This window comes from Puntigrus tetrazona, chromosome 23 (genome assembly GCF_018831695.1).
Source record: "Puntigrus tetrazona isolate hp1 chromosome 23, ASM1883169v1, whole genome shotgun sequence".
NCBI lineage: Eukaryota > Metazoa > Chordata > Actinopteri > Cypriniformes > Cyprinidae > Puntigrus > Puntigrus tetrazona.
Genome location: NC_056721.1, coordinates 16,038,570 through 16,063,308, shown reverse-complemented (window position 1 = coordinate 16,063,308; position 24,739 = coordinate 16,038,570). Strand labels below are relative to the sequence as shown.

Sequence of the window (24,739 nt, the reverse complement as noted above, 5' to 3'; positions counted from 1 at the left end):
ACTATTTCTTTCAAAGCACAAAACACTAATAGAACTAATCTGAAATAAAGCAGCTCAGTAACCTGGTCTATATGGTTTCCGCTTTCTCTTCTTCCCGTCTTCAGTCTCCTCTACTCCTCCTTTGAGAGTTTCACAGTCAGCCATGCCCTCTATACCTCCATCTGCCCCAGTTTCTCTGTCCACTCCTCCATCCCTATCTGGGCTCCCAGGGGCTTCCAGCTTGGGCTCACATTCCATCGCTTCTGCACCTCCTATTACAATTTCAGTTTCTTATTATTTTCATTCACGATCAATGACAGTGAGCCACCTTACTGATTTAACACAATGTTCCAGTAATCTTTAAACATTTATAAACATTGTACCAAACTTCAGCTGCAACAAAGATATAGAGATATATATATAGATATATAGATATATATATATATATATATATATATATATATATATATATATATATATATATATATATATATATATACATATATATATATAAAATTGCTAAACATGAAGAACACAAAATTAAACTTGGTTATTATCTGACCTTTCCCCTCATCACCATCTGCATCGCCTTCTTTCAGCTCATCAATACACATGGTGCCCAGTCGGGACCGGCGCTGTCTACGCTTGTGCAGGGGTGACATGGACATGCTTCGCAATAAAGACATGCCAGTCTCTGTTAGCCAGACTCCCTCCAGACGATAAAATTGTGGCTCTGAGCATGTAGATGGAGAAAAAGTGATTAAGTCATATAAAAATAGCTAATAGATGAAAGCCTGACAACTAATTATCATGCATAAGCACTTACCTGGTTCTTTCATTTTGAAGGCTGACATCATAGTAGACTCCACTAAGAGAGACAGATAAAAGAGATGTAAAAAGGTATGTAAAATTAGCACTTTTAAATATATTAGCAATTGAAAAGCATCAAGAAACTCACCAACAGGCCTGGGGACATATGGAGTGCAGGCTGTACAGGCAAAGCCTTCATCAGATGCTTGTTCAACCTCATCCTCAGTGTAAAGACTCTCACATACAGCATGAACCCATCTATAAAGCAAAGATACAATTAGCTATTTATGCTGACCAAAGCTGCATTTTATTCAAAACAATAAAAACAGTAATATAGTCAACTATTATTACAAGTTATTACAAGGGTCAGTGGCATACCTTTGTCACTATGTTAAGAATTAGTTTAACCAACTAGGAGTTGCTACCTTTTCATAACTTGAAAGAGGTGACTAACTTTTTAAGACTAGTCTAAGCAGTTTATGCAACCAGCCTCTGGTGTAACACTGGTGTATTTTTAATACATTGAATGTCTGATCAATTTAATCCATCTTTGCTGAATAAAAGCATTTTAAAAAATACTTAAGCCCAAACTTATTAAGAAGAATGTATACAAGTTTTCAATTATCCTTTAATTAAAAGAATGCATTACTGACCGGTCACAGTGCTGACACTGCAGAAGCAGTTCCTCTTCCATGAAGTTCTCACGACACACAGGACAAGTTACCAGGCTGGCACAAGGGCCGCAGTGATTGTAGTTATTTTGCCACTCACAGTGGAACCCAGGGGAGCTAGCACCACACTGCATACAGCACACACACCTGAAGGGAGTAAAACAATGCTTTGGTTAGAAAACATTCTCTGTGGACTCGTGGCACATATAAGTGCAAGAAGGCAATGACAGACCATTTGCACTTCCAGCCTCCCTTGGGCACAGTCTGTAAGGGTGGGTCCAAGCAATAAGTGTGATAGCTGACATCACAGTCGTCACAAAGCAGCAAACGGGCAGGATCTGAAGCCTTCCCACACACCTCGCACACAATGCACTCAAGACAACGCCAGCCTTTTCTCAACATCATCTTGGTGATCTATAGAGGAGGCATCCAAATAAATAAAAAAAAAAAAATGTCTGTGCATAATGCCAGTAATCATACAGAATAGACAGTTTGAATGCTTACCTTGCTGTTCACACAGTATGGGTGATAACATTGTGCACACTGAGCACAAGCTAGAAGCTGGCCCTCCACACCCTGTCCAAAACTACCACACACTACACACATGTCCTGGTAAAAACAAAAGAGATAAATCAAGTAATTGTCAATCATGATGCTGAATTTTATAGCAAGACGGAGTGGAATTATGAAAGTAATATTCATACCTGCTGCAGGACAAACTTATCAGTGTTGGAGAAAAGTACCACAGTATTTTGCATGGTGTCATCTTCCTCCTCATCTTCTTCCTTGCTAAGTCCAGTGTCTGCAGTCATGGTTTGCTGTAAATGTAATGTATGAATTTCATTTAAACTTGCATTGCTCAGCACAAGGGATATTGGCTGTTTCAGGATTTATGGTGAACCATGTTCATCCGAGTTTTATTTTGTTCAGCATTATTTATGTAATATTATATATAATATATAATAATATAATGCAAAATTAATTTCACATTTATTTTGTTAATATTTAGATTTAGATTTTATTACCCGTGTTGCATTTTTTTGAGGGCATTTAGCTTTGAGTTGTTTTCTTTCAGCTTGAGTAACTTTACACCGTGTCCTAACTACACGCGACACGACAGGATTCCAGCAACAAGCAATATGGGTGTCCACACTAAACACGACGCAACACTGTGACGCATCAAAATCAATCGCACATCACAGCCAATCAGACGCATGCATGGACAGACTGTCTCTGGAAGCGCAGTGATCTAGCAACAAAATGTATGTTTATAATCTAATCCATAAATATTAAAGCTTGTTAACATCATTAAATGTACATACTGAGTGACTGATAACACCTCTGTTATGGAATACACTCATTGGTTTGCAGTGAGTTCACAGTTTTATCTGTCATCTTTGCTTTAAATTATTTTCAAGTTCTAAGGTAAACTAACTGTTGTCTTTCAGTATGTCTATAAGGTAAGCAATAAACTCAATAGACATGCTTAATTTCATTTCAATTAAGATTCAAAAGTTAACTGAAAAGTTAACTTTGCTGTGAATAGAAAGGCTGGCAGATGAAAAGAAAAACTTACTAGAAAGGCATCAATGCAAGAGGCCATTGCTTTGAGACGTGACCGCCCACGTCCTCTTCCACCACTACTGCCGCTGCTGCCACCACCACCTCGTGGCCGCCGTTTCCCTGGAAAACCACTGCCTCTGCCCTGAAATGTCAGAACATAATGTATCTTTTGGACTAGCGGTGTACCTAAGCTCTTCAGAATCCAATGTTAATGAGAAAAAGGTTTGGTGTCTGACATCCACCTGTTTTACCCGTGAGCGTCCTGGAGAGCCTCTGCGCTTTACTTTATCTCCATCGGGCTTCAGTGGATCAAAAGGCAACGAGTCCTCCGTTTCGGTGAGCAGCGAATCAGAACGGGTTCTGCCGGCTGGCACCAGACTGAGCTCCATGGATAGCATCTGAGAGTCTGCCTCAGCCGGCGAGCCGAGGAAACCGCTGCTGCTCTCGTCACCGTGGCTAATGTTTGATGTCTCATCGAGGACCAGCTCCGGCTTCATACCCTCCTGCATCTCTTTCCTGGACTGGTCATCTTCTCCCTGACTCTCATCTTTAAGGAGCGAATCCTCTAAAGATTCCTCCACCCCCTGCTCATCTTCCTCTTCTTCATCCTCAGACTGGCCCATTCTATCATCAGTGTCAGATGCAGGGGGCACTTCTGTCTGAGGAGCAGGGGGAGGAGTCCGGTCTATTGCCTCCTCTTGCTGTGGCTCCTCCAAGTCCATAACAACTGGCTCTGCTGCTTCCAAAACAGGGAGTGTGATTTGAGAAGACTGAGAACATAGGTTTGTTGGAGGGTTTGTTTCTGTAGCTTCCTCTGTGATGGCCAACTCTGTCTCTGCTGGCGGAGTACTGTCTTGCCTTTGCAACTCCCCCTGCTTTTCAGCTACATCAAGTTGGGCTTCCTCTATAGTGTCTAGAACAGGGCTGTCTGGGCTATCCTTCACAGGAGTGTCCTGAGTGTCCACTGATTTTTCCTCAATGGCCTCTGTAGCCACTGTTTCAATGGTAGTTGTCTCCTCTTTTTGTTTTTCATCAGCTTCTACAAAAGACAATAGGCAGGTTTTCAATGTTATGCTGCCAATATTAAAAAAATTGCAGCTATTATTTACAAAATAGTGAAAATATATAGTTGTTCAATAAAAAATTAAAAAACATTTCCCCCTGAGAACTCATTCTTATTATTACACATTTAAATGACACCTTCATAAATACAATATACTGCATAAAAAATAAAAACAACCATTTTTGTGACGGTGTACATGATTGCACATAAGCCTGAACTACTGTGGTGGGCTTTGAAATTTACCTGAAACTGTAGCTAAAGGGCCCTGCTGCTCTGTAGAGACCTCACTGTGCATATCAGTCTCTGTGGGGCCCTCAGCACCTTCTTCCTGTAGCTCCTCCATGTTTTCTTTCACTTCTGCTGTTCCAACCACCTCGAGTTCTGTCCCTAAAATGATACACATCAGCTCAATATCCACATCTAATATCAGTCAATAAAACTGCACAGAGAAAAGAAACTAGATCTGGGTATATAAAAAATATTTCTATTTAAAATTAGTTCAGTTTTTTAAAGCTTTCTGTTAATCGAAGAACCCTGAAAAAGATTGTTTTCGCAAAGTATTAAAACAACTTAAAAGGGAGATGTGCTTCTTGAGAATATTAAATGTATTTTAAAATTTATTTAAATGCAACATTTCAGCAAATACTTTCAGTAATTGTAGAATAATTAATTATTTAAAAAAAAACTAATTTAAAAATGAAAATAAATAAGCAGTTAAAATTACAGATATTCCAAGCCTTATTTATTCAAGCTTCAATATTAAAACTACTTTTGGTCAACTGAACTATGTTGACATCTAACCAAACTTTCCAGAAGGTTTATGCATGTATGGGCTTTTCTAAAAGCTCGTGACCATCCAAATTTTAAACCCAATGGATAATTCACAGGGACACAGCAAAATAAGTCATAAGTGTTTACAAAACGTCACATGCAATTCTAAAAACCCCTGAATGTAGTTTGAAGAAAAAGAAACATAAGAACATCCTGGACCCTGTATGCACCCATCCTTATTTAGTGCTTATCACATGAGATTTTCAAAACAGATACGTGACTGCACAGAGCCTGCTCTTTAAAAAATACTTGAGATCATACCCAATTCCATTGGCACCTCCAAATCAGCTTTCTCATCTACTTGTGTGGATGACACTTCAGACTGGATTGGAACCTCATCTGGGATTTCTTTACAGAGCACACAGATGCATTTCTCCTCAGGAGGCCCTGACAGAGAGGCACAATCACTGTGTACCCATCTGCAGAGGACATCAAACACAAGTTAAATTTATGCAAAGAGACAAACGAAAGTCAGTTTGTTTGTTACTTCATGACAAATACTGCTTCACATTGAATCTTTAAAGGTCACCTCCATTTTAGTAACCCGCTTCTTTGTATAGCACTAAACGCTCAGCTCTAGACAACGAAGCAGCTCACTTGCCTGTTCTTAATGCCAGAAGGTACATAAACTGACCTGTGGCAGATGGCACAGCGATGTTGCAGGGAGACCGAGGGCTCTGTGGCCTTACTGCACACGCCGCAGACAGAGGTGCGCCTGCGCTGACAGCCCTCGCATACCGTGTAGCTCTCAAACCACTGTTCAGAGCCAGGAAGCTTTAGCCCTCGCATGCCACAGTCAATACACACACGGCACCGCTAAAACAGACATGCAAATCAGGTTAGACAAAACAATAGAGCCATATTTCACTTACAAAAATCACATTTTCCTACTCGCCAAACATCTGTACAAACTGATACCGCCATTACATGCCACAATCACTCGAAGGGCTACCATAAAAGGATAGCCACACGTTTTAAAAGTGCTCGGATGACGTGTTATTTGAACTGGATAAACTTTGTGTTTCAACGACATGCCGGTGAGGTAAATGACAATGATTTTCATTTTTAGGGGAACCTTGGTTGAAAAATTCGGGTGGTTTCTTTATGCGGTTTTAGGCACAAGAAAAAAGCAGAGCAACTATGTAAATAAACCACACGGGACTGAATTCTGCCTTAAATGGTGATATTAAACAGATGAAGGGCATGTAAGAATGAGTCATGGGTTTAAGCTTACTTTGCACTTCCATGAATCAGGGGGCACAGAGTCCATGGCCGGCAGTAGACAGAAGGTGTGGTAGCCCTTGTCACAAGCATCGCAAACCAGCATCTTTGAATCCTCCCCTGGTTGCCTGAATGTTAATAAAAATGTATTTTTTCTTTAAAAAGTCTTTGTAAACAACAATATATGTAGGAAAATGTAGGATGCACTTGGCAAAAAATAAATATATTTTATTTAAAAATAGAATCTAATTTAATAATCAACAAAAAGTTGTTTAAACATTTAAATTGCAATTTCAAATTGGAATTTTATATCCAGTTTTTAGGTTGGCATGAAATATCCTGTTTTCATAAAAGATTGATAAATTAATAAATTGATGTTTTCCGCCAAAACAATGACTGATTACATGAGATATGATATATTCCAGTATGTTTTATTGTTTATAACACCTTCTGTTGCTCATTTCCACAAAGAGCATCAAAACCAAATTTCCTGTATTTCTTTTTAAAACTGACTTCTTTTCTAAAGCTGAGACTTCTCATATTAAAAGTAACAGTACAAAGCTTACTGCAATTAGTGACGATCAGGCATCAGCAGAAAACAAACTAAAAGATCATGAGATTGTTAAGAATCTATAACAGTAGTAAATAAAAACAAATCAATTTTGGTAATCCTGCACTAGTGTTGTAGTTTATCCATGTAGTCTGCATGAAATATACTATATATACACTATTGGAAAAACACTAATTAAATATCCCAACTGTTTCTAACAACAAATCAAAAATGTGCCAAAAGTTTAGTGCATCACTGATAAGTTTCATGATATAAACCGGATGTGAAGATGCACGAACATACCTGCAGGTCTGGCAAACTTTGCACTCAGGACACTGCCAACCTGACCGCTGAAGTGGCGTGGCACTGATCTCTAGACAGGCATCATGATAGTGCTGCCCACAGCCCGTACAGTATAGCAGACCTGACAGTTCCCCGATGGAGTCGCACACTGCACACCGTGCTTCCTCTCCCGCTGCAAAACAAACACAGTATCATCTCAGTAACCACTGAAACATAAACATTATTTACAGATAACATCGCATCTGTTGAGCTGTCATCCCGTACCAATCTCCTCGGCCTTGTCTATGTGCTCTGGACAGAGGAGCGCCAGCTGCTTCATGGACTGGAATGATCCACTCGCAGCCGAACAGGGGAAGTGGTAGAACCGTGAGCAGCCTTCGGCCCGGCACCGGATGGTAGCACCCATCCGTTTACAATAATCACATGGCTGAACCAGAGATTGAAACGCAAAGCAAAAGAAAGAAAAATTAATTAGCCTGCTATAAAGCAAGATTTACAAGGTTTAAAGCACTGATAAAGGAAGCTCTCAGCCTACCCGCTGTATCCCTGAGATGACTGCCTTATCCACGTTTATCAGCACCTCACCCTCAGTCTGCTCCACTCCCTCAGACCAAACGGCACACCAGTGGTGAACCCAGCAGCTCCCTGTTTCATAAGAAAGGATTTGCAGTTATAGCACTATTGAGAATAAAATACATTCAAAGTGCATTTTATGAGGTCTTGTTCTATTAAAATCCCAAATATATCAGCTATACCAGTTATCACTGCAAGGCAAAAAAACTGGCACCTAAACCTATGCACTAAACCATACACTCAAAAACCAAATTTTTACGTATTGCAGGGCTCAATGTTAAACCCTGGGGGCCAGTGAGAGAATTTAGAAGCAGTTGATGGAACTGTCACTACTCCCTACATTTGTTGCTAACATGCATTTTTATAGCATGAAAACCATAAAAATTAATTTCTTGTGATGTACTGATTAATATCATCTTGTAGTGTTGAGTTAGCCTCCTGCTAAGCTAATGTTTTTATGATTAATGTGACTTAATTTTAAGTAAAATTTAAATTTAATGTAACAACTTTTGTTATGAATTTTAAAGGAATTAATACTTTTATAAAACAAGGATGCATTAAATTGGGAAAAAACATTTATAATGTTACAAAAGATTAGCAATTCGAACAGGCTGCTCTTTTGAGCTTTCTACTCCAAGAAACAAATGATCACAGTTTCCACAAATCATATTTCATATATTATTAAGAACAAAACCCTGCTAGACTCCAAAAATGTAAACGGTAGTGCACTGTTAAAAATGATTAATAATATTTTTTGTGGTTGGGCAAGTAACAAAAAAAAAAAAAAAATTTAAGAAAAAAAAAAAAAAAAAAACACTTTAAGGCATGTATAGCTCTAAACAACCAGGTTGATCTCTGCATAATTGAAAAAAAGCATACAAATAGAAATGCTTGAAATAAATAAAAACCATGTTATTCCACACGTGCCTCGATCCAACACTATAATTGTGATTTTATTATCATACCTGTATCGTTAAAGAGAGATGCCAGACAGGTGGACTCGGAGAATCCAATGGAAGACAGGTCATCGTTTCCAGCTGCTGGCAAAGAGGAGACGGAGGGCTCCAAGCTGGGCCGATCGGAAGAGGGTCCAAAACACCGGAGCTCCCGCTGTCCATGCAGACTACGCTCCACACAGTTACAAAGAGCACAGGCCCCGACAGTCTCCCTGAATAAAAACACCAAACCGGAGAGACGTTTAGCAACTCTGTACACATTACTTCAACAGAACAGCTCGGTTTAATCAAATGTAATGCATTAATATTCAAATTTTGCATTATATTTGACCTTGACTAAGAGATAGATGCCTCTAAACAAGTGACTAGCTTTTCTACTTAACGTCATGTTCTATTTATTGAAGATAGCCTTTTCCTATAAACCGAGCTATTCAAGCGTGACCTACATTTTATGCAAAGCAGCTCAAACCGCAATATTTATAGAAGGCCTTACAATGATGAGCTGGAAGTGTCCACAGTAGTGCCTGAGATGTCCTCTGCAGCAACAGGGCCACTCAGTTCCCCCTCAACTTGGACGCTCTCCTTTGCAGGGGTCCCATCATCAGCTGAGAGAAACATGGTAGCAGTAAGTTAAGATGGAGCAAATATAAATGTGCCCTTTAAAAATCCCAGATAGGTAGCGCTCTTCCCTCACAGTGATTTCAAGCAAAGGTCACAAGCTATCACTGCTCTGCAACATACAACACTGCGTTTATACACTTTTTGAAATCTCTCTACTTGCGTTTTTAACCACAGTATGCCCACAAATTTGTTCATTAATAATAAGAGCATAGTTACTACAATAAAAAGTTATAAAAAAGTATTTACATGCCCCTTTATCAACAAAAAAAAGAGACATACTACACACTCGTGGCTAAACAAATCACCTTTTTCTAATGTTTACTAACCTGCAGTTTCTGAATCATTTTCTTCGCAGTTGGATTTCTGCTCGTCCATTCCTACTCCTGAAGAAGATCTCTATTGCAGAGATCTGAAACGGGGAGAACAGTTGCATAGTTGAAAAAGAAAACGCTTCTACAGCCACAAAACCACTGTCATTTTACTTAAACCACTCAAAGAATGTAATTTAAAAAGTTTGAGCGATTAACTGCAAGTAAACTCTCTCTGGATAATGCACACTATCCGATCAGCTTCTTTTTGGAATGTCTAGTCATACCGCAAATGCGTAATTAATATGCATAATCCAGCAAAGTTCAAATTACTCCACACCTAACTACGCAAACATTACTGTATAAAGGAAAACATAGCACAAAACAGTTGATTGAATACAAACCATGAGGTGGATTCGCGTGTTCGATGCATTTTCTCCGTTTTGGTTAACGCTGGTAGATAAACAACAGTTTACAGATTTTTTTAATTTGTCGGATCCTGCAGCTGCGTCGTTCTGCTCAGCTTACAGTAGTGCATAGACGCGGCTAACACGCTAGCTTTCTGACCGGGGTTAGCAAACTCTCTGCAAAATAATCCGCTCGCCCATCATCAAACCAGGCAAATACAGATACGTATACACAGCTCCGTTGCTTAGTGATCCACCGCGGTCAATAAAACCCTGTAACTTCGTGCATAACTAAGATAACGTGTTACTTTCTTTATGTTAAACGACGCTAAAGGGAGAAACACAAAGAAAATACAACTTCCGTGTAGCGCGCTTCCTGTGACACACTCAACGAGGTCGGGCTACAACACGGGCATGGTTATTTTGTTCCGCCTGTCAGGGGTGCACCGGTGTAGGTTTTAAAAACTCAAATACGGTCATGTCGACAAAACGACACCCCAGAGTATTTGATAAGCTCAGTGTAACTTAAATTAACGTGTACTTAAACTGGCTGTTTCTTCACTTACAGACTAACGCGAACTTTCTCTTCCTGCAGCCCTGTTGCTCTGCCATCTTTTTTTGTACTGTATGCGTGTCTAAGTGTGTGTCTGTATGTCTATCTGTCTATCTAAACTGAATATAGCATGATGTAAATGTTACCTCATGTTGCTAGTTCACCAGGAAATGCAATTCGGCTACAAGGTTGCATAATGTGCTCAAGATTTTATGCATAAATGGAAAAAAAATGAAACTGACTGAAATACAATGTCCTGTCCTCCTCAGGACCCCTGCACACACATTTCCTGATTTATTTGCCCGTTTCCTCTCGTGTTATAAAAAATAGGATATGTGAAAACAGGGTTGAGAGATATGAAATCTAAAAAGCAGATTGTACATTTTCACAATGGTGTGTGTTTATTTTGTTGCATGTTTAGTGGACTTTCGCAGATATTTAAAGGGATCTGTATTCAGATGAAACACAAAGTTAATTTGAAGTCTGGCCATCCTCATTCGAAGCCTAAACTACTAACCCAGAACACTTTAGACACGACACTATGACCTTTAATTATGAATGCGAATGTTTGCGTGTATATAACATTAAGCAAGCAGCATTATACAGCATACAAATCCTTAAAATTAGTCTAGAGAAATACTGAGACTGTTATGGAAGAAAACGTTGTTATGGTTTATATGCTAAGCGTGTTATTCGGGAAACTCAATCAAAACTTGCTATTAATGTGACCACGTTTCTCTGCGAAGGAACAATCTTTAACGTGTCTACCCGTGTTTCGTTGGGCAATTTGTTTAGTTAAGGTGTTCTCAGAAGGAACTGTTTAGCGATAACAAATCCTGTACGCAATGCTTCCCCATTTCAACTTTAAACTGCGTAGCTAATTACAAAATATGGGACGTATCGCTGCCATTTGCCCTGGTGTGTTGTTGTGTTTGCTTACCTGAACAACGTGAATTTAAACTATCATATGCTGAAATATTTACCACACCACCTTGAAAATCCCTGACCTTTTAACTTGGAATAAACTGTCAAGCCAAATCCTTTCACACTAATTTGTTGACATGTTTCCCAAGCGGTTTAAGTCCCAACACGCTAACCGACGACCACATTCACACATGCTACGGATAGCACAGTCGCTGAACGAAATTCGTCCATCTTATGGGACGTTCAAATGTTTTATACCGTGTCAAATGTTATAAAGTAACCAAAACGCACTGCATGCTAACAGGCTGCAAGAAGTAGCGTCCCTGTGTGGTACACAAAACTGCAACCGCTGCTAAAAACCGACATGTATTAGAATAATCACACATTTTATTCCATGTTTACTACCAGTTTTACTTTTATAAAAAAGAAACCGATTCAAATTAATTAGATAAACAAGTCGCCGTTTCACATCTGCTAACTCAGCTTGCTAGCCAGATACTTTCATACTCTAAATGCTGTTGCTCTTTCCAACAACAGCAAATATGCCACATATTTTAATGCAAATACAGCAAATGAAAGACTTAGAATATCACGGCAACATATTGGACAGTAAAGCAACACATTAAGTCCTAACGTTAAGCTTTCGTGGTTTCGCTCTTAATGACGGATGGTTCGTGAACTGGTGCTGGCTAAAAATATGGCTTACCCATTTACCAAGGACATAAACACTAGTGCATCAGGCTAAACTAAAAACACGACGAGCAATGGGGGAAAGAAACTAAACGGCCAGCACAATAACAGCTTAATCCTAACGCTGGTGTTTGTAACCTTGAGTTTAGGAAACGCAATGGTACGTATGAAGCTAGCAGCACATTCATTTTGGCCGACAGATTCGCACTCACTTCGCTAAATGGACGTAGAAGGGGGCCCGAGGATCGCTAGGGTGATTAATCAGCAAGTATATATATATTTTTCAAAATTAAATACTACTTTTAACACTCACCTACAATGCGCCGCTAACGTCCTCGTACATGATCGGAACAATCCTCCGGATAATAATCGCTGGGGTCCGTTTCATTTCATTAAGCTAGCTTTGGCTAGGCAGGGTTTACTAGTTTGTTGTTGATGGGGGAAGTGCTGTCGGACGAGCAAACGTTTGCAAAACTACCTGATATTAAGGTTTTGGCTGGCCGATACCAGTGAATCAAATGAGTTCATGCAGGACTCTCATGTTTGCTGCTTTCATCCAGACTGAGTAGCTTTGGCTAACCCACACCCAGATCTCCAATCTGGAGAAATGTTGCAAGCTTGTTTGATAAACTTGCTTCTTATAACTGTTTGACGGATACTGCACCAGCTTTCTGTGTAAGTGCAGTCTGCAGATTAAAACATGTTTTCAACACCGATGCCGAGTCCAACTGCGACCCCTACTTTTGAGAGGACAAACAAATTAGGGTGCACTACAAACTCTGGGTCATGGTTAAGTTAGTTAGACAGGTGTTAATTCTGTTAGTTACTCCCGATTTACTGTTGAACCGCCTGTCCTTCACAGTCCTGCATAAATGTGAAGATGTAATTAACTATAACTAGCTTGTTTTTATCTATCTATCTATCTATCTATCTATCTATCTATCTATCTATCTATCTATCTATCTATCTATCTGTCTGTCTATCTGTCTGTCAGTCATCTATTAAATACTAAACTACCTGTATGTCTGTCTGTCTGTCTATCTATACAATAGATAAGTAACTAAACAATTACATAATGTATATATATCATGTTTATTTATTGCCTAAAATGGTTGCCATTTGAAGTAGCTAGTTCATTATCTGGCCAAAATGCTAACAGCAGACCTCTCAGTACATTTAGTCATAATAGATGGCAGTCCATTCTTGCATTCAAAATTAGCACACTATTAGCTCAGTGAAAATCAATTCTAAACAAAGCATTAAAATGAGTAAATGAGACCACAAAATATTGCCTGATCAAAGGTTACTATTAGTCTATTCTTAGACTAGATAAGTATAGATTTAAAAAGAGACAGACTTTATTGATCCAAGAGTGCAAATGCACGAGCTGCCAGTTTTGAAATAATCTGCATTGTGAAGTCTGTATTATGTACACCTGCATATGACATGGCAATTTTTATCAAATATGATTTTGTTTTCATCGCGGCGCCTATGAAAGGTATGCACTGTTGAATTATGTAAACCATACTTTTATTCAGTGGAAGAAACCAAGCAGGAGTAGCTTTGACATCTTTTAAATTGACAAGGCATTAGAGTCACATAGTTTAAGTCATGTGCAATAAATACAGCTATACAGCATATTCAGACAGGCTGTTTAATTCATATACCAGAGATAAATATGATGGAAAAATGGCCATTTATGGACATGCTGAAGCACTGCCAACATCTAACACAATGAAGTCATGTTCTCTCCAATATACTACTCAAGCACGCTGCATTAGGTCATGTTTATTTTACGGTCAGAAACTGAAAATCTAATAATGCAAAATCTGTTCGCACAGTATAGGCCCTATCTGTTTCATATTGTTTTGTTAAAGCATTAATAAATTGATCTCTATAGAATATAACCTGATAGCATAAAACATTTTTTTCTCTGTACTTTCCGATCATACCCTATTGACAAGATTAATAACTTCTTCCCAGCTTTCGCCAGGATTAGTTTGAACGGGAAAGGTTTTGAGGGAGCCTGACTAAGCTTATCTTTAAAATCTGATTGGTTCGCCAAAGGTAACTGTTGGGTGGGCCTACATTACAGTCTTTGCCATTGGCCTGATCCAGAGTTTAGAACATCTCCTCTCCAGTGGGGGTGCGTGTCCATCTGCCCCCTCCATGACCAAGATAATCCTCTTCTATACCTTCACAGCTGTGAAAAAATAAATAGAGGAAAAAGCATGCACTTCCAAAAATGCAACACAGTCTCAAAAGCATTATTTTAATTTTGCATGGTCAGGCTGCGCTTAATTCGAAATTTTGTTTGCATTGCATTGCTGTTGCTATATATTTTAAACAGGAAAAATAATAGAGGACAAATACAAAGTATTACAAATAATAATTTATTAAAGTTTTACATGTATTATTAATTCAAGGAAGCTGTTTTTCAGAACAGAAAGATGGCAAATCATACTAAGCACGTTAGAATGGACAGCGGTGTATTCTTTGGTGTCCACAAGGGGGTGTGATGAACTTAGCAAAAGCCGGGCAGTAACTTCTTGTTTAGCACAAGGCTGTTGATTTTTGACATCGGAATTGAACCACAATTAGTCATTAGACATGGTTAAACTCTGTTAACACAATGTTTAAAACATTAACATTACCATATACAAGACATGATGTAATATGTTAATTTATCCACAATTTGTGTTTTTTGGTAAATCTGGGAACAGACACGGCATTTTGTACTCGGTACAGTTCTAGTAAGAATAAAACGTGTTTGTTGGGAATAAAAATCTGAGCAGGTCATGTTTATTTTGCAACACAATGAGCTAAAATAACTAAAAATAGATTATAACAACTGTATCAGTCTTTGTTTGGTATAACAAATAATCAGAACTACATGAACAGTTTAAATGAAATATATATTATGAATCCAAAAGTATAAAAATAAATATTATCTCTGAAAAAAGTAAAACAAACATAAAAATACATTTTGAATCCCATAATAGTCCATATGGTGATTATTCAATATGACAAATCGTATCTGAAAAACTATGATTTTTTTTTTTATTATACTGAATATTTCACATAAAGAATATGCATAACTGCAACACATTTACAATTTTAAATGTAATAAGTAACTGTAACTGGACCTTATATGTGGTGAGTGCTTATACCAGCTATAGTGCTTATTGCATTTCCTTTTTGGTCAGTAGTTTTTAAAAAAGCAGTAATTTATTTTGCAGTTGACATTATGTTTGCATATTCACCGTCAGTAAAACTTCTGAGGGTCAAGAAATAGCTGTCCTAATGTGTGCAAAAGCCTTGCATACCAGTAAACCTTTTGTTGCAAAAACCTATGTTCACTTTCTGTTTCCTCTGTGACATCTGGGAGTTTCTTGCATGTACTGGAAGAACTATTGTGCATCACGTTTGTGAGGAAGGTCTGATCTGTGGAACAGATATCAGGGACCACGGCACTACTGTTAGCCGATGTCCTTTGGGAGTTCTCTTCCATTACTGTCTGGAAAAAGCAAAAAAGAACACGGAAAGGCCAAAATGCCCAGTGTGCGAGTCTGTGATCCTCAACAGAAGCGTAGTTGGATACCAGCACGCTATCCACAAATAAGTTTCCATGTTCTGTCAAAGGAGCATAAACCCCCATCCTCTCCTCCAGTGAAATTGAGACCACTTTAGATTGCCGAAGCCCTTTGGTGTCATCAGTAGTAAGTATGTAGTCCCCAGTCCTAACTTTTTTGGCAAACATAGCTTCATACTCATGGTGGTGCAGTTTGAGATTGGGAGCCGCAAAAATTAGGTGATTGGGAGTAAGCGCCATTCGTTTTCCATTTTCAGTGGTAAAAATAAAGAAAGTGGTTCTGCTCTTTCTGTCGAGATGTAAAAAGAGAAGTACCCGACTGAGAACAACTTCACCCGACTCGGACAAGGAAAGCACCTTCTCGCCAGGCCGCAAACACGACATAGGTTTTTGCACGCCATCAGCCACTGTCACAAGTCCTGATCCTGAAAAGCAGCCACCTTTTTCTACAGCTACAGATTGATCTGAAGAAATGTAGAGGTGGAACAAATGCGAGATATTAAGAAATATTGTACATATATAGGTCTAACATATTTCAAATAACCCCGTTTATAACATATGAACATAGCAGAACTATACAGGTGGAGCTGAGGAAGGAGGAGGGTTCTGAAGCACTGCAACTTATATAGCAAGCACTAGCCAAGTATTTAAACATTAAGTAGCAAGCTCAGCTGAGTTTCATGACAGAACTTCGAATTTAAAGTGATAGTTCACCCAAAAATGTCATTTAGCCTACTCACCCTTATTAGTTTTTGTCTGTGCATGGGACACCACTGACTTTCACTGCATGGTACTTTTACAAAATATCTTCTTTGTTGTCTCTTATACAGTTTTGGAACTACATTATGGTGAGTAAATTATGTAAAAAGTTTTATTTTAGGGAGAACCATCACTTTAAGAGCTTTAACATTAAAAGATCTGAATGAGGAGTAAATCTTACCAGCTTTGACAGAGCAGTGCACGTGGTACTTGGATTCATAGTACACCCAGTCAAATCCAGCCTCAACTGCCAACTGTGCAAGTAGTCCATATTTTTTTGTGTCCCTGTCTGAGGTGGTGATGTCAACCGCACGGCCCTCATAATGCAAAGAACCAGGAGGATGGTGGCCATCCTCGTCCCAGGCTTCCGTCACTCGCAGTCGGACCCCAGGCCACTGGTTCATTACTGCTATTGCCAGTTTATTGAGGCAGTCCTTACAGCGCTAGGTAAAGTAGAAAGAACAAATGAAAGCATTGAACAGGTGATACAAAGGCAAGGACTATACCATAAACAACTTTTGAACCCTCCTACTTTCACAGACATAAACAAAATATCTTCTTCTGTGTTGCACAGAACAAAAAAGGTAATGCATGTTTACAACTTCTTAAGGAGGAATATTTATTTTTGAGTGAATTTTAACTTCAGCTGCCACAGATTGCCAAAGCCTCCTCCTCTACTACCGATGGTTTAAACCAGAGGTGTGCTAATGCTGAAAGCACAGCGAATACCATGACATTTCAGAATTCTTTGTCAGAATTTGGTGCTGGTGGACATTTTTCTCCAGCATTTTCAGCTCTGCAAAAGGCCATTTCCACCCCCAACATCTAACAAAAAGAACAAAGCTACTTTAACTCATTTCCAGCATTCTTTGGACACTTCAGCTTGGTCACAGAGTAAAGTCAAGGTCAATTCCTTTTTTTTTCTTCACACGATTGGAACATTTTCACACAGTCTTTTGAATGACCCCAGTGTCAAACTTGAGACTTTAAAATACAGAATTTAGACTTCGTCCAGGCATTTTCGACATTTCGTGCCTCTCTACATCATGCGTAACGGTGACTCTGTGAAAATGTAGTATTATTTGTCAGTGAAAATAATATTATGTGACCTAGGGTCGTGATTGAGGGGGTATGGGAAAAGGCGAGAGAGCAAGACAGGGTCGAAAAGCCAATTAGAGCAAGAAGAAAGCAAAGTCTGAGCGAGCGGGCAGATGGATGGAATGTTTAGACGTCTACTTGGGAATGTGACAGCGAGAGTGAGAAATCAAGAGGGGAAGAAAACAAACCAGGGAGATTTTTCTCGCAATGCTGTTGGACAGAGGCGATTCATTGTGAAAACTACAATAGAGGCTTTTCCGATGGTGCCATTACTTCAACAGGCGAGAATTCTGCACAGGCGACCCCGCAGCAGAGGCTTGAAAAGATGCACAAAGGATAGCTTTCAGAGTTGGGCAATGAGAGGGCACATGCATACGTACACATACACTAACTTGAAGTGCTTTCATAAGTGTCCTCACAGTTAGTTAGATGACAATCTTATCAAATTTATTATCAGTTATAGCAAACTTATCAGTAATATCTCAAAACGACCTGATACCTTAACGGATTAGGCCGTGCCCAAGAATACAATGTCTATTTCTGTTAACTTATTTGGCAAAAAATTGTTTTAAATGTCTTTTATTTTGGCTTTTATGTATTTAAGGTTTAATATGAAGATTTAGTGCACTCTGTGTTCTTCACAATGTTATCTGCCTTACCTACCTTCATGTTTATACAAGGGAACATGTACACACTCCCAGGCTAAGGAAGTAGAGGTGTAGTGATCATTTTATAGCTCACTAGCAAATAACTTGGTTAAAGATTAAATGGTGCTGTGGCTGTCCAGACAGTCTTGTTGTCACGTTTTTGCATTGCCTAGGGAACATGGCAACATGGGTAAACAATCTATCAACATCATGAGATCGTGACAGTCAAAATGTTCGACTTTAAAGTTTAAAAAGTTGCAGTTTTGCAGGGTGTGTTCAGGAAAAAAAATGCTTTCTGTAACAACTTTGTCGTTTTTGCATCAGTTTTCAAAAACAAAAAGACAATGAAACAGCTGAATTACAGGAATAACAAAACATTTTATTTTTAAGTACTGTTTAACTGTGCATGAAGTATGTCATGGATGACTGAGGGAGTTGAAAGGATCTGGGTCATTACATGAAATCTGTGCCATTCCCATTTTGATTTTTATATTAGATTTTAAACATAATATGAGACAAAAAAATGTTTGTTAGGTGATAGGAAATTGCTTTTTGCTAGCTATATACATTCTAGGTTTACCATTCCTTTAGCCGTTAGTCTTGTGCTCAAGATTATGACACTACAAAATGTTTAGGAGAAAGATTACGTAATGCTGACATTTGTACAAATATCTAGTTTTCAATTAAAAAAAAACTTCACACTGTACATAAAATCCCTGCAAACAACTATAATAAACAAAAAAGGCCTTACTGTCACATTCTGAAAAATTATACTGTCCTAATTATCTGTGCACAACGTTAATAAAGTAGATTATTAATGATATGCATTCTAATAAATCAGATTGCAATTAATATATAACTGGGTTTATTTGATATAATAATATATTAATTATGTATAATAATATTTTAACATATCTATTAAGATTAAATCTATTAAGAAACATTATAGTTTGGTCATTGCATATACGCGTGCATGAAAGGCAATGTGGAGCGACTCATCTGCAAAACGGAACGCAGCTGACTCTGTTAGACATCGGTTTCCTTTACCTTGGTCATGAACCGGTCAGCTTTGGTGTGTTCCTCGTCTTTGAAGTCAATGTCAGTGTTATAGTTGCACACGAGCTCATTGAAGCGTTCCGAGCTGCGCGTTATCCTGCCTTCCGCTCTTCCGCTCGCTCCCAGGTTGTTCTCAGAGACACCGGGCACGTACTGTTTGTAAGACATCGGGGTCAGCTTGCGTTGCCTGTGGCGAGTGCCGTAACCTGGACCCGGTCCGCATCCCTCCACCAGCAGCCACGAATAAAGCCAGGCAGTCAGCAGGCCGAGCCTCGCCAGCTTTAACCAAGGAGCCAGCGTCATTGACGCGCGCGCGTGAAGCGTGTGAGGGGATCAGCGAGCCGCGAGCCCTGCAGCGCGAGCGTCTCTGCCAGCACCTCGTGGCATTTCGTTAACACAACTGACCTTTTCCACGTCCATATCACGGCGTTGCGTTAAAACGGGCAATCGTGGGGATTAGCCTCGTGAATCATTGACCAAAGTGTAGCCTGGTGGTTTCCAGATTAAACTGATTATTTAGTTTAACATAAATACATCCGACGACCAGCCATGTTAAAACTTAAAGGTTTTGCATCTAATTATCATATAATATCTAACGCTTACGCGGGTCAATCCATTTAGAAAGCCAGATTTCAGCATTCCGGGCAGAGGTGGGTTGATTGCATCCTCGTTCTCGTTTTGTAGATATTGGCATAGCAACAGGTGCTTCATCCCATCATCCTACTCCACCTTGGACAGCTCCGCGCGAAACAGCGTTTTCTGAGGTAAGGTTCACAGCGCGCGTCTCTGTTTGTCCCCCTGCCTGATAGTCGCGCTCAAACATGCTTTCATTCCTTTGCTGTCCGAGTGCTCTGACTCTGCTTCGACATGTGTTTGCTCCAGCTTTTAACCGCGGCGCTCGGACCGTTGAGTGTTTGTGACCGGACAAAGATCGCCCTCCCTTCCTGCGCGCGCGCCGGGACAGTAGCGCACACGCCTCTCCGCGCGCGTTTCCAGTCATGCAGTTGTGAGTTCATCACAGTGTATCGCGTGAGTGAGGGGATACTTCAAAAAAAGTTCTTTTCTGCGCTATATTTGTCCGTTGTTTAAAGTGGGAAAACAGAAGAGAAAGCTGCAGGCCTTTAAATCAATATTTTAAGGGTCGGTTTATTATTAAAACTACATTTCTGTAGCCTACAGGTTACTCTCTTTGCTACAAAAGCTTTGGCATTTCAACTGTTAACAACTTTAAGAATATATGTTGTTTATTGAATGCATGTTGATATTTTGTGACCATGCCCCAGGGTTACTATCAAACACATTTTGTTTAGAAACACTTTTTTTACTCAGAAAATTCCAGAAGTAATTACAAAGAAATGGAAAACAATGGAGATGAAAGTCTGAAATAGTATATCTTGTAAACGAATAATTATTTAAAAAAGAAAGTATATATATATATTACAGAAAAAAACTGACTACTTGCCTGGACCTCACATTAAAGAAAAATACTGAAATCTACTTAATCTACTTAAAATCACCTTCCAACATAAAGAATGACCCTTGCATATTTTTTTCTTATTATATAAATTAACTTTCTAATTATCCTATTAATGTTTTCAGCATTAATGCTAGGGGAAGAATATGCAAACAAAAACTTTGAAACACAAAGACGGTGTGACAACTAGCCCCGGTCTCCTCTACCCGTTCACTCAATCAGCTTGTAGTGTATTTAGACGTAGGTGAGGGTCATTCACATAAATCTACTCTTCATGACAGCTTCCTGCTAAGCTGTGACTCATTAATTTCTCACTTTGTTTTTCTCCTGAAGCAGAAGACACTGGCTGACACGCGCGCCTAGTGACAAGAAGACCTCTGGGCTGTTAACACCCATATTTTATCAGCTTCGTAATTATAAACCACCTCTGAACAATAGCTCAAAATTAGAAGACAATACAAATATCTCAAGTCAATGTGCCATTGCGAGCAAGAGGAAGAAAAATAAAGAGCAGCAAAATATCAAAATGATTTCCGCTGACCTACGTTATGCATTCAGACCTTTGGCATCTCAGACAATTAATTCACACACACAGATAAAGCACGCAAAGGTTAAGGCTCTTAGGAAATCTATCAACCTATTAAACAATACTATTTTAAGCCATTTCCCTCTATAATATAATATCTTGTATTTTTGTTTTCAGGTTTAAATGACATTTTGCATTGCAGTCTCAAACTAATAAACTGTAAACTTTTTGTTCAAATAGTTTATGTTAGAATAAATCAAAAATCCATGCTAATAATACATTATCGAGTCATATTTTATGCACTTCCGAAACTCTGATGGACGGATCTGTGGTTCAGTCACACGTCCCAGACACCACAAATAACAGCAAATGTGGGGGAAAGCTTAATCACAAGTACAAACACTTTCAAGAGCACAATCAGTGATACTGACATTCCCGCCAAGAGGAAACAGAGAAAATAGCTGCCATTAAACATTAAAGGGAGGAGATGATAATAAAAATAAACTCAACTGTTTCAAAATGGAAACCGTGTAATTGTTATTAGTATTTCTGCACCCCCCCCCACGTCCTAGTCTCTTAAGCGACCTCACTCCCCCACTTCAGGATGGGAGTATATAGAACAGTGAATGGCTGAGTTTCCTGAGCAGCCACAGCACAGAAAATAAGATCTTTCCTGCCGGAGTTGCTCTGGCCCTCGTTTTCCCGTTACGGACGAATCGTGACTACACCTGGTCTTATAATAGTGCCATTGAGCTCATGGTACTTTACTTGGCATCAGCAAAATTAGATACTGCATCATTCGCAAAGCCCTCGATTCCAAAATTGCCTCGAATAGTCAGCTGATCTTGGGGGGTGATGGTGTTCAATCAATCATGTCAGATGTTACGGACCACGTTTATGTAACACGGGCCTGTAAATAAGGCTGAGCCGCTTAGATTTAGCAGGAAAACGCTGACTAGACGCTATTCTGCATACGTTTCCTGAGACAAAAGCTGTTGGGGTTGCCGAGAAGAGTCAAGGAGCTTACACCCACTGTGACCCACCACCATCGGTCAATTCTATCGTCCCTCACCCTGTTATCAGTCCAGGAAGAGGCAGGGTGGTGTGTCGGACTGGGCTATGTTAAAAGCACATGATTTCTGGCTTCAGCGCCAACATACGGCTTCATTGGCAGCCCCTTACCTTAAATAACATGCTTATCGCAGTCCAGAGCAATGTGACAGGGGATCATGGATAAACAGGATGATCTGTCATAGGTGTACATAGATACTCCGTGCCGCATTATTGCCTGGTTTAGTCGTCACGTCATGAGCCGTCTATATATGCATGCTCTGTGCTTTTATAAGCAATTGAAATTTGCCTATATAATAAGCGTCTTAATACAACAACCATGACAGAACAATAGTAGATCAGGGTGGAACTTCCTGACCCAAAACAAACAGGTTAAAGGTCAAGAGAAGAGAATATATTGCAGATAATGTTCTGTACCTGCTATCATGCTGACCAGATTTAGAAACATGTTTTTACAGCAGTGAATAACTAACTTGACCAGGAAAACAAAAGATAACACAGGAAAACATCACGTCTAGCTTTTATGATTGATATATTATACAAAACAGAGAATTCATGAAGCCTTTTAAACATTGATGCATTCAGGCAGTACTGAACTGGCTTGCTGAATTTGGAAGCATACTATTATAATATATTGTTATATGCCTATAAATATTCTGCTAGTAGTATTGTTTCTGAAATTAGTAAATGTCTTTAAATGATTCTTTGAATCATTCACTCAAATGATTAATTTAAAACATTGATTCATTTAGCAACAAAACAATTTGAATGGCACCCACCAAAACTCCCATATAGCATACACTTCCAGGCCTGATCTAGGACCACTATGATACATATGGCTCAGTTCTGGCAATGGCAGAGGTCTCATATGGACTAGATTTGGACTAGATCTGGCCAACGCACATCAAAGCACTTTTATTGTCAGTTTTGGCTTGTTGTGTGTAGATATGGCCTAGGCGCGCACACACACACACACACACACACACACATATATATATATATATATATATATATATATATATATATATATATATATATATTTCTTAATTAGCTTCTTTCTTAACTCTATCCCTTTGAAGCTGTCGTTCTGCAACCAAATCTTGAATATATATTAAGTTGTTGCACTAAAATAAATTTAATCAAATTCTATAACTCATTTTGTTTTCTGTATTAAACACTTTTTGTTCAGTTGCTGTAGCCCTTTCCTAAAAAAATACCTCTGTGTGTGAAAGGCTGTTAAGTGTGTGAACAGAGTGTGTCACGAGTGTGCAAGGTGGGTGTGGATGTGCCTTCGCAGGCGGGCAGAGCGGCTCATTATCAGTTGATTAGCAAGTCTTTTCCGGCCCCCGAGTTTTCTATTTTCCAGAAGGAATAACATCTTCTAATGCACTTTGGCTACACTTCAAACAACCGCCAGAAAAGCTAATCTGCCTATTTTCCTCCTCATTTTTGTGTTTTTACAATAACGATAGCCTATCGTAACCTGTGAAAGACTGCCTTTCTTCCTCTTGTCTGATATGATTGATTTGGACCAGTCAAATGCCCTCTACTGACCAATACGAGTGATATGCGTCCACCCAATATTGTTCAACTAAACGTTTCTGAAGTAAACAAACCGAGAGGACAAGTCCTGAACTGCCATCATATAAGTATCAGTTTGTTAATTTGACATGATCAATGCCAAAAAATTTGATTTTGACTTTGAAATAATGTAGTATATACATTTCCTTAATGTTTTCACGTATCTCTTAAAAACACCTTTGTATTTATAGATATAAAAATTTGGTCCATATATTCAATATTCCGATACTCAGTTTAAAGTAACTGAACAATTTGCAAGATTAAATTGATATTGGTTTGATTATAAAATTTATGCATGTAGAAAATATTGGGATGTATCATAAATCTTAATTTTCGCTTGTCATACCATCTGCCTAAAATTTACCGTTTCAGTAAAAGCTTCTCGGTTAAGCTGCTTTAAAAGAGGAAACTCAACAACGAAAACAAATCCCGTATTTTAGCTCAATCAGAACATCCAACAAAGAGCACAAGGAACAGAGAGAAAACAAAAATCAAGACAGACAAATCATAATCAGAGGCCGGGATTGCTTTTTCTGCTTTAAGGGAAAAGAAAAAAGGAAACGGAAATGAACACTCAACGAGGAAAACGGATGGACGATATAGAGGTGGGGGGTGGAAGCGAGAAAGCGAGTGGTTTGCACTCTCCTGATGATGTAGGGCTTTTATCTGCCATGGGCATCCGTGAGGGGGAAAGCACAGGATGGGTCAGCAGCGGCGTCTCTACAGGCCTGCTGACAGACCCAGGGCAAAATAAAGACCCTGATTAAAGCCGGGCGGAGGGACAGCTGGGGGAAGATGTATGGACAGACAAGCACACTAACACCAGAGCTAAACATAACCACCACGGCACCATTAAAGCAGTGGTCAGGTGCTCAGACGGCAAGAAATGTATGCTGACCTCTACGGAAAGGT

At 39.1% G+C, this 24,739-nt stretch overlaps 2 protein-coding genes across 6 annotated transcripts in view; both read right to left on the bottom strand.

The window, feature by feature from the left end:
- Positions 1 to 12,744, bottom strand: part of kmt2d (lysine (K)-specific methyltransferase 2D) — a 32,438-nt gene extending 19,694 nt beyond the window's left edge. For 2 of the 5 annotated variants that reach the window (XM_043225248.1, XM_043225246.1), the window contains exons 1-21: positions 12,337 to 12,744; positions 9,468 to 9,550; positions 9,014 to 9,125; positions 8,530 to 8,732; positions 7,527 to 7,636; positions 7,256 to 7,418; positions 6,992 to 7,163; positions 6,152 to 6,266; positions 5,552 to 5,733; positions 5,179 to 5,336; positions 4,330 to 4,473; positions 3,266 to 4,062; positions 3,037 to 3,165; positions 2,165 to 2,278; positions 1,965 to 2,069; positions 1,693 to 1,874; positions 1,443 to 1,607; positions 938 to 1,047; positions 806 to 847; positions 542 to 712; positions 63 to 251 (exon numbers count right to left, since the gene is read on the bottom strand). In XM_043225248.1, coding sequence (XP_043081183.1) covers positions 63 to 251; positions 542 to 712; positions 806 to 847; positions 938 to 1,047; positions 1,443 to 1,607; positions 1,693 to 1,874; positions 1,965 to 2,069; positions 2,165 to 2,278; positions 3,037 to 3,165; positions 3,266 to 4,062; positions 4,330 to 4,473; positions 5,179 to 5,336; positions 5,552 to 5,733; positions 6,152 to 6,266; positions 6,992 to 7,163; positions 7,256 to 7,418; positions 7,527 to 7,636; positions 8,530 to 8,732; positions 9,014 to 9,125; positions 9,468 to 9,516 — 3,412 coding nt within the window. In that variant the 5' untranslated portion in view covers positions 9,517 to 9,550; positions 12,337 to 12,744. Of the gene's footprint in view, positions 1 to 62; positions 252 to 541; positions 713 to 805; positions 848 to 937; positions 1,048 to 1,442; positions 1,608 to 1,692; positions 1,875 to 1,964; positions 2,070 to 2,164; positions 2,279 to 3,036; positions 3,166 to 3,265; positions 4,063 to 4,329; positions 4,474 to 5,178; positions 5,337 to 5,551; positions 5,734 to 6,151; positions 6,267 to 6,991; positions 7,164 to 7,255; positions 7,419 to 7,526; positions 7,637 to 8,529; positions 8,733 to 9,013; positions 9,126 to 9,467; positions 9,551 to 9,853; positions 10,259 to 12,336 lie in introns of those variants that run through there. The other 3 variants (XM_043225244.1, XM_043225247.1, XM_043225245.1) reach the window with 3 other exon arrangements.
- Positions 12,745 to 14,400: 1,656 nt separating this feature from the next.
- Positions 14,401 to 20,049, bottom strand: dhh (desert hedgehog signaling molecule). Its single transcript, XM_043225337.1, has 3 exons — positions 19,167 to 20,049; positions 16,556 to 16,817; positions 14,401 to 16,079 (listed from the first exon to the last, which is right to left on the bottom strand). The coding sequence occupies exons 1-3, from the start codon at positions 19,476 to 19,478 to the stop codon at positions 15,289 to 15,291; spliced, it is 1,365 nt and encodes a 454-aa protein (XP_043081272.1). The 5' UTR covers positions 19,479 to 20,049; the 3' UTR covers positions 14,401 to 15,288.
- Positions 20,050 to 24,739: the final 4,690 nt, after the last annotated feature.

Bases quoted from the DNA above. Each gene is read 5' to 3' on its own strand.
- dhh (XM_043225337.1), bottom strand. From the start codon at position 19,478: ATGACGCTGGCTCCTTGGTTAAAGCTGGCGAGGCTCGGCCTGCTGACT. The intron at 16,818-19,166 runs GTAAAGGAAACC...TACTTTACCTAG, and splicing joins CTGACCGGTTCATGACCAAG to CGCTGTAAGGACTGCCTCAA. The intron at 16,080-16,555 runs GTAAGATTTACT...ACATTTCTTCAG, and splicing joins GCACTGCTCTGTCAAAGCTG to ATCAATCTGTAGCTGTAGAA.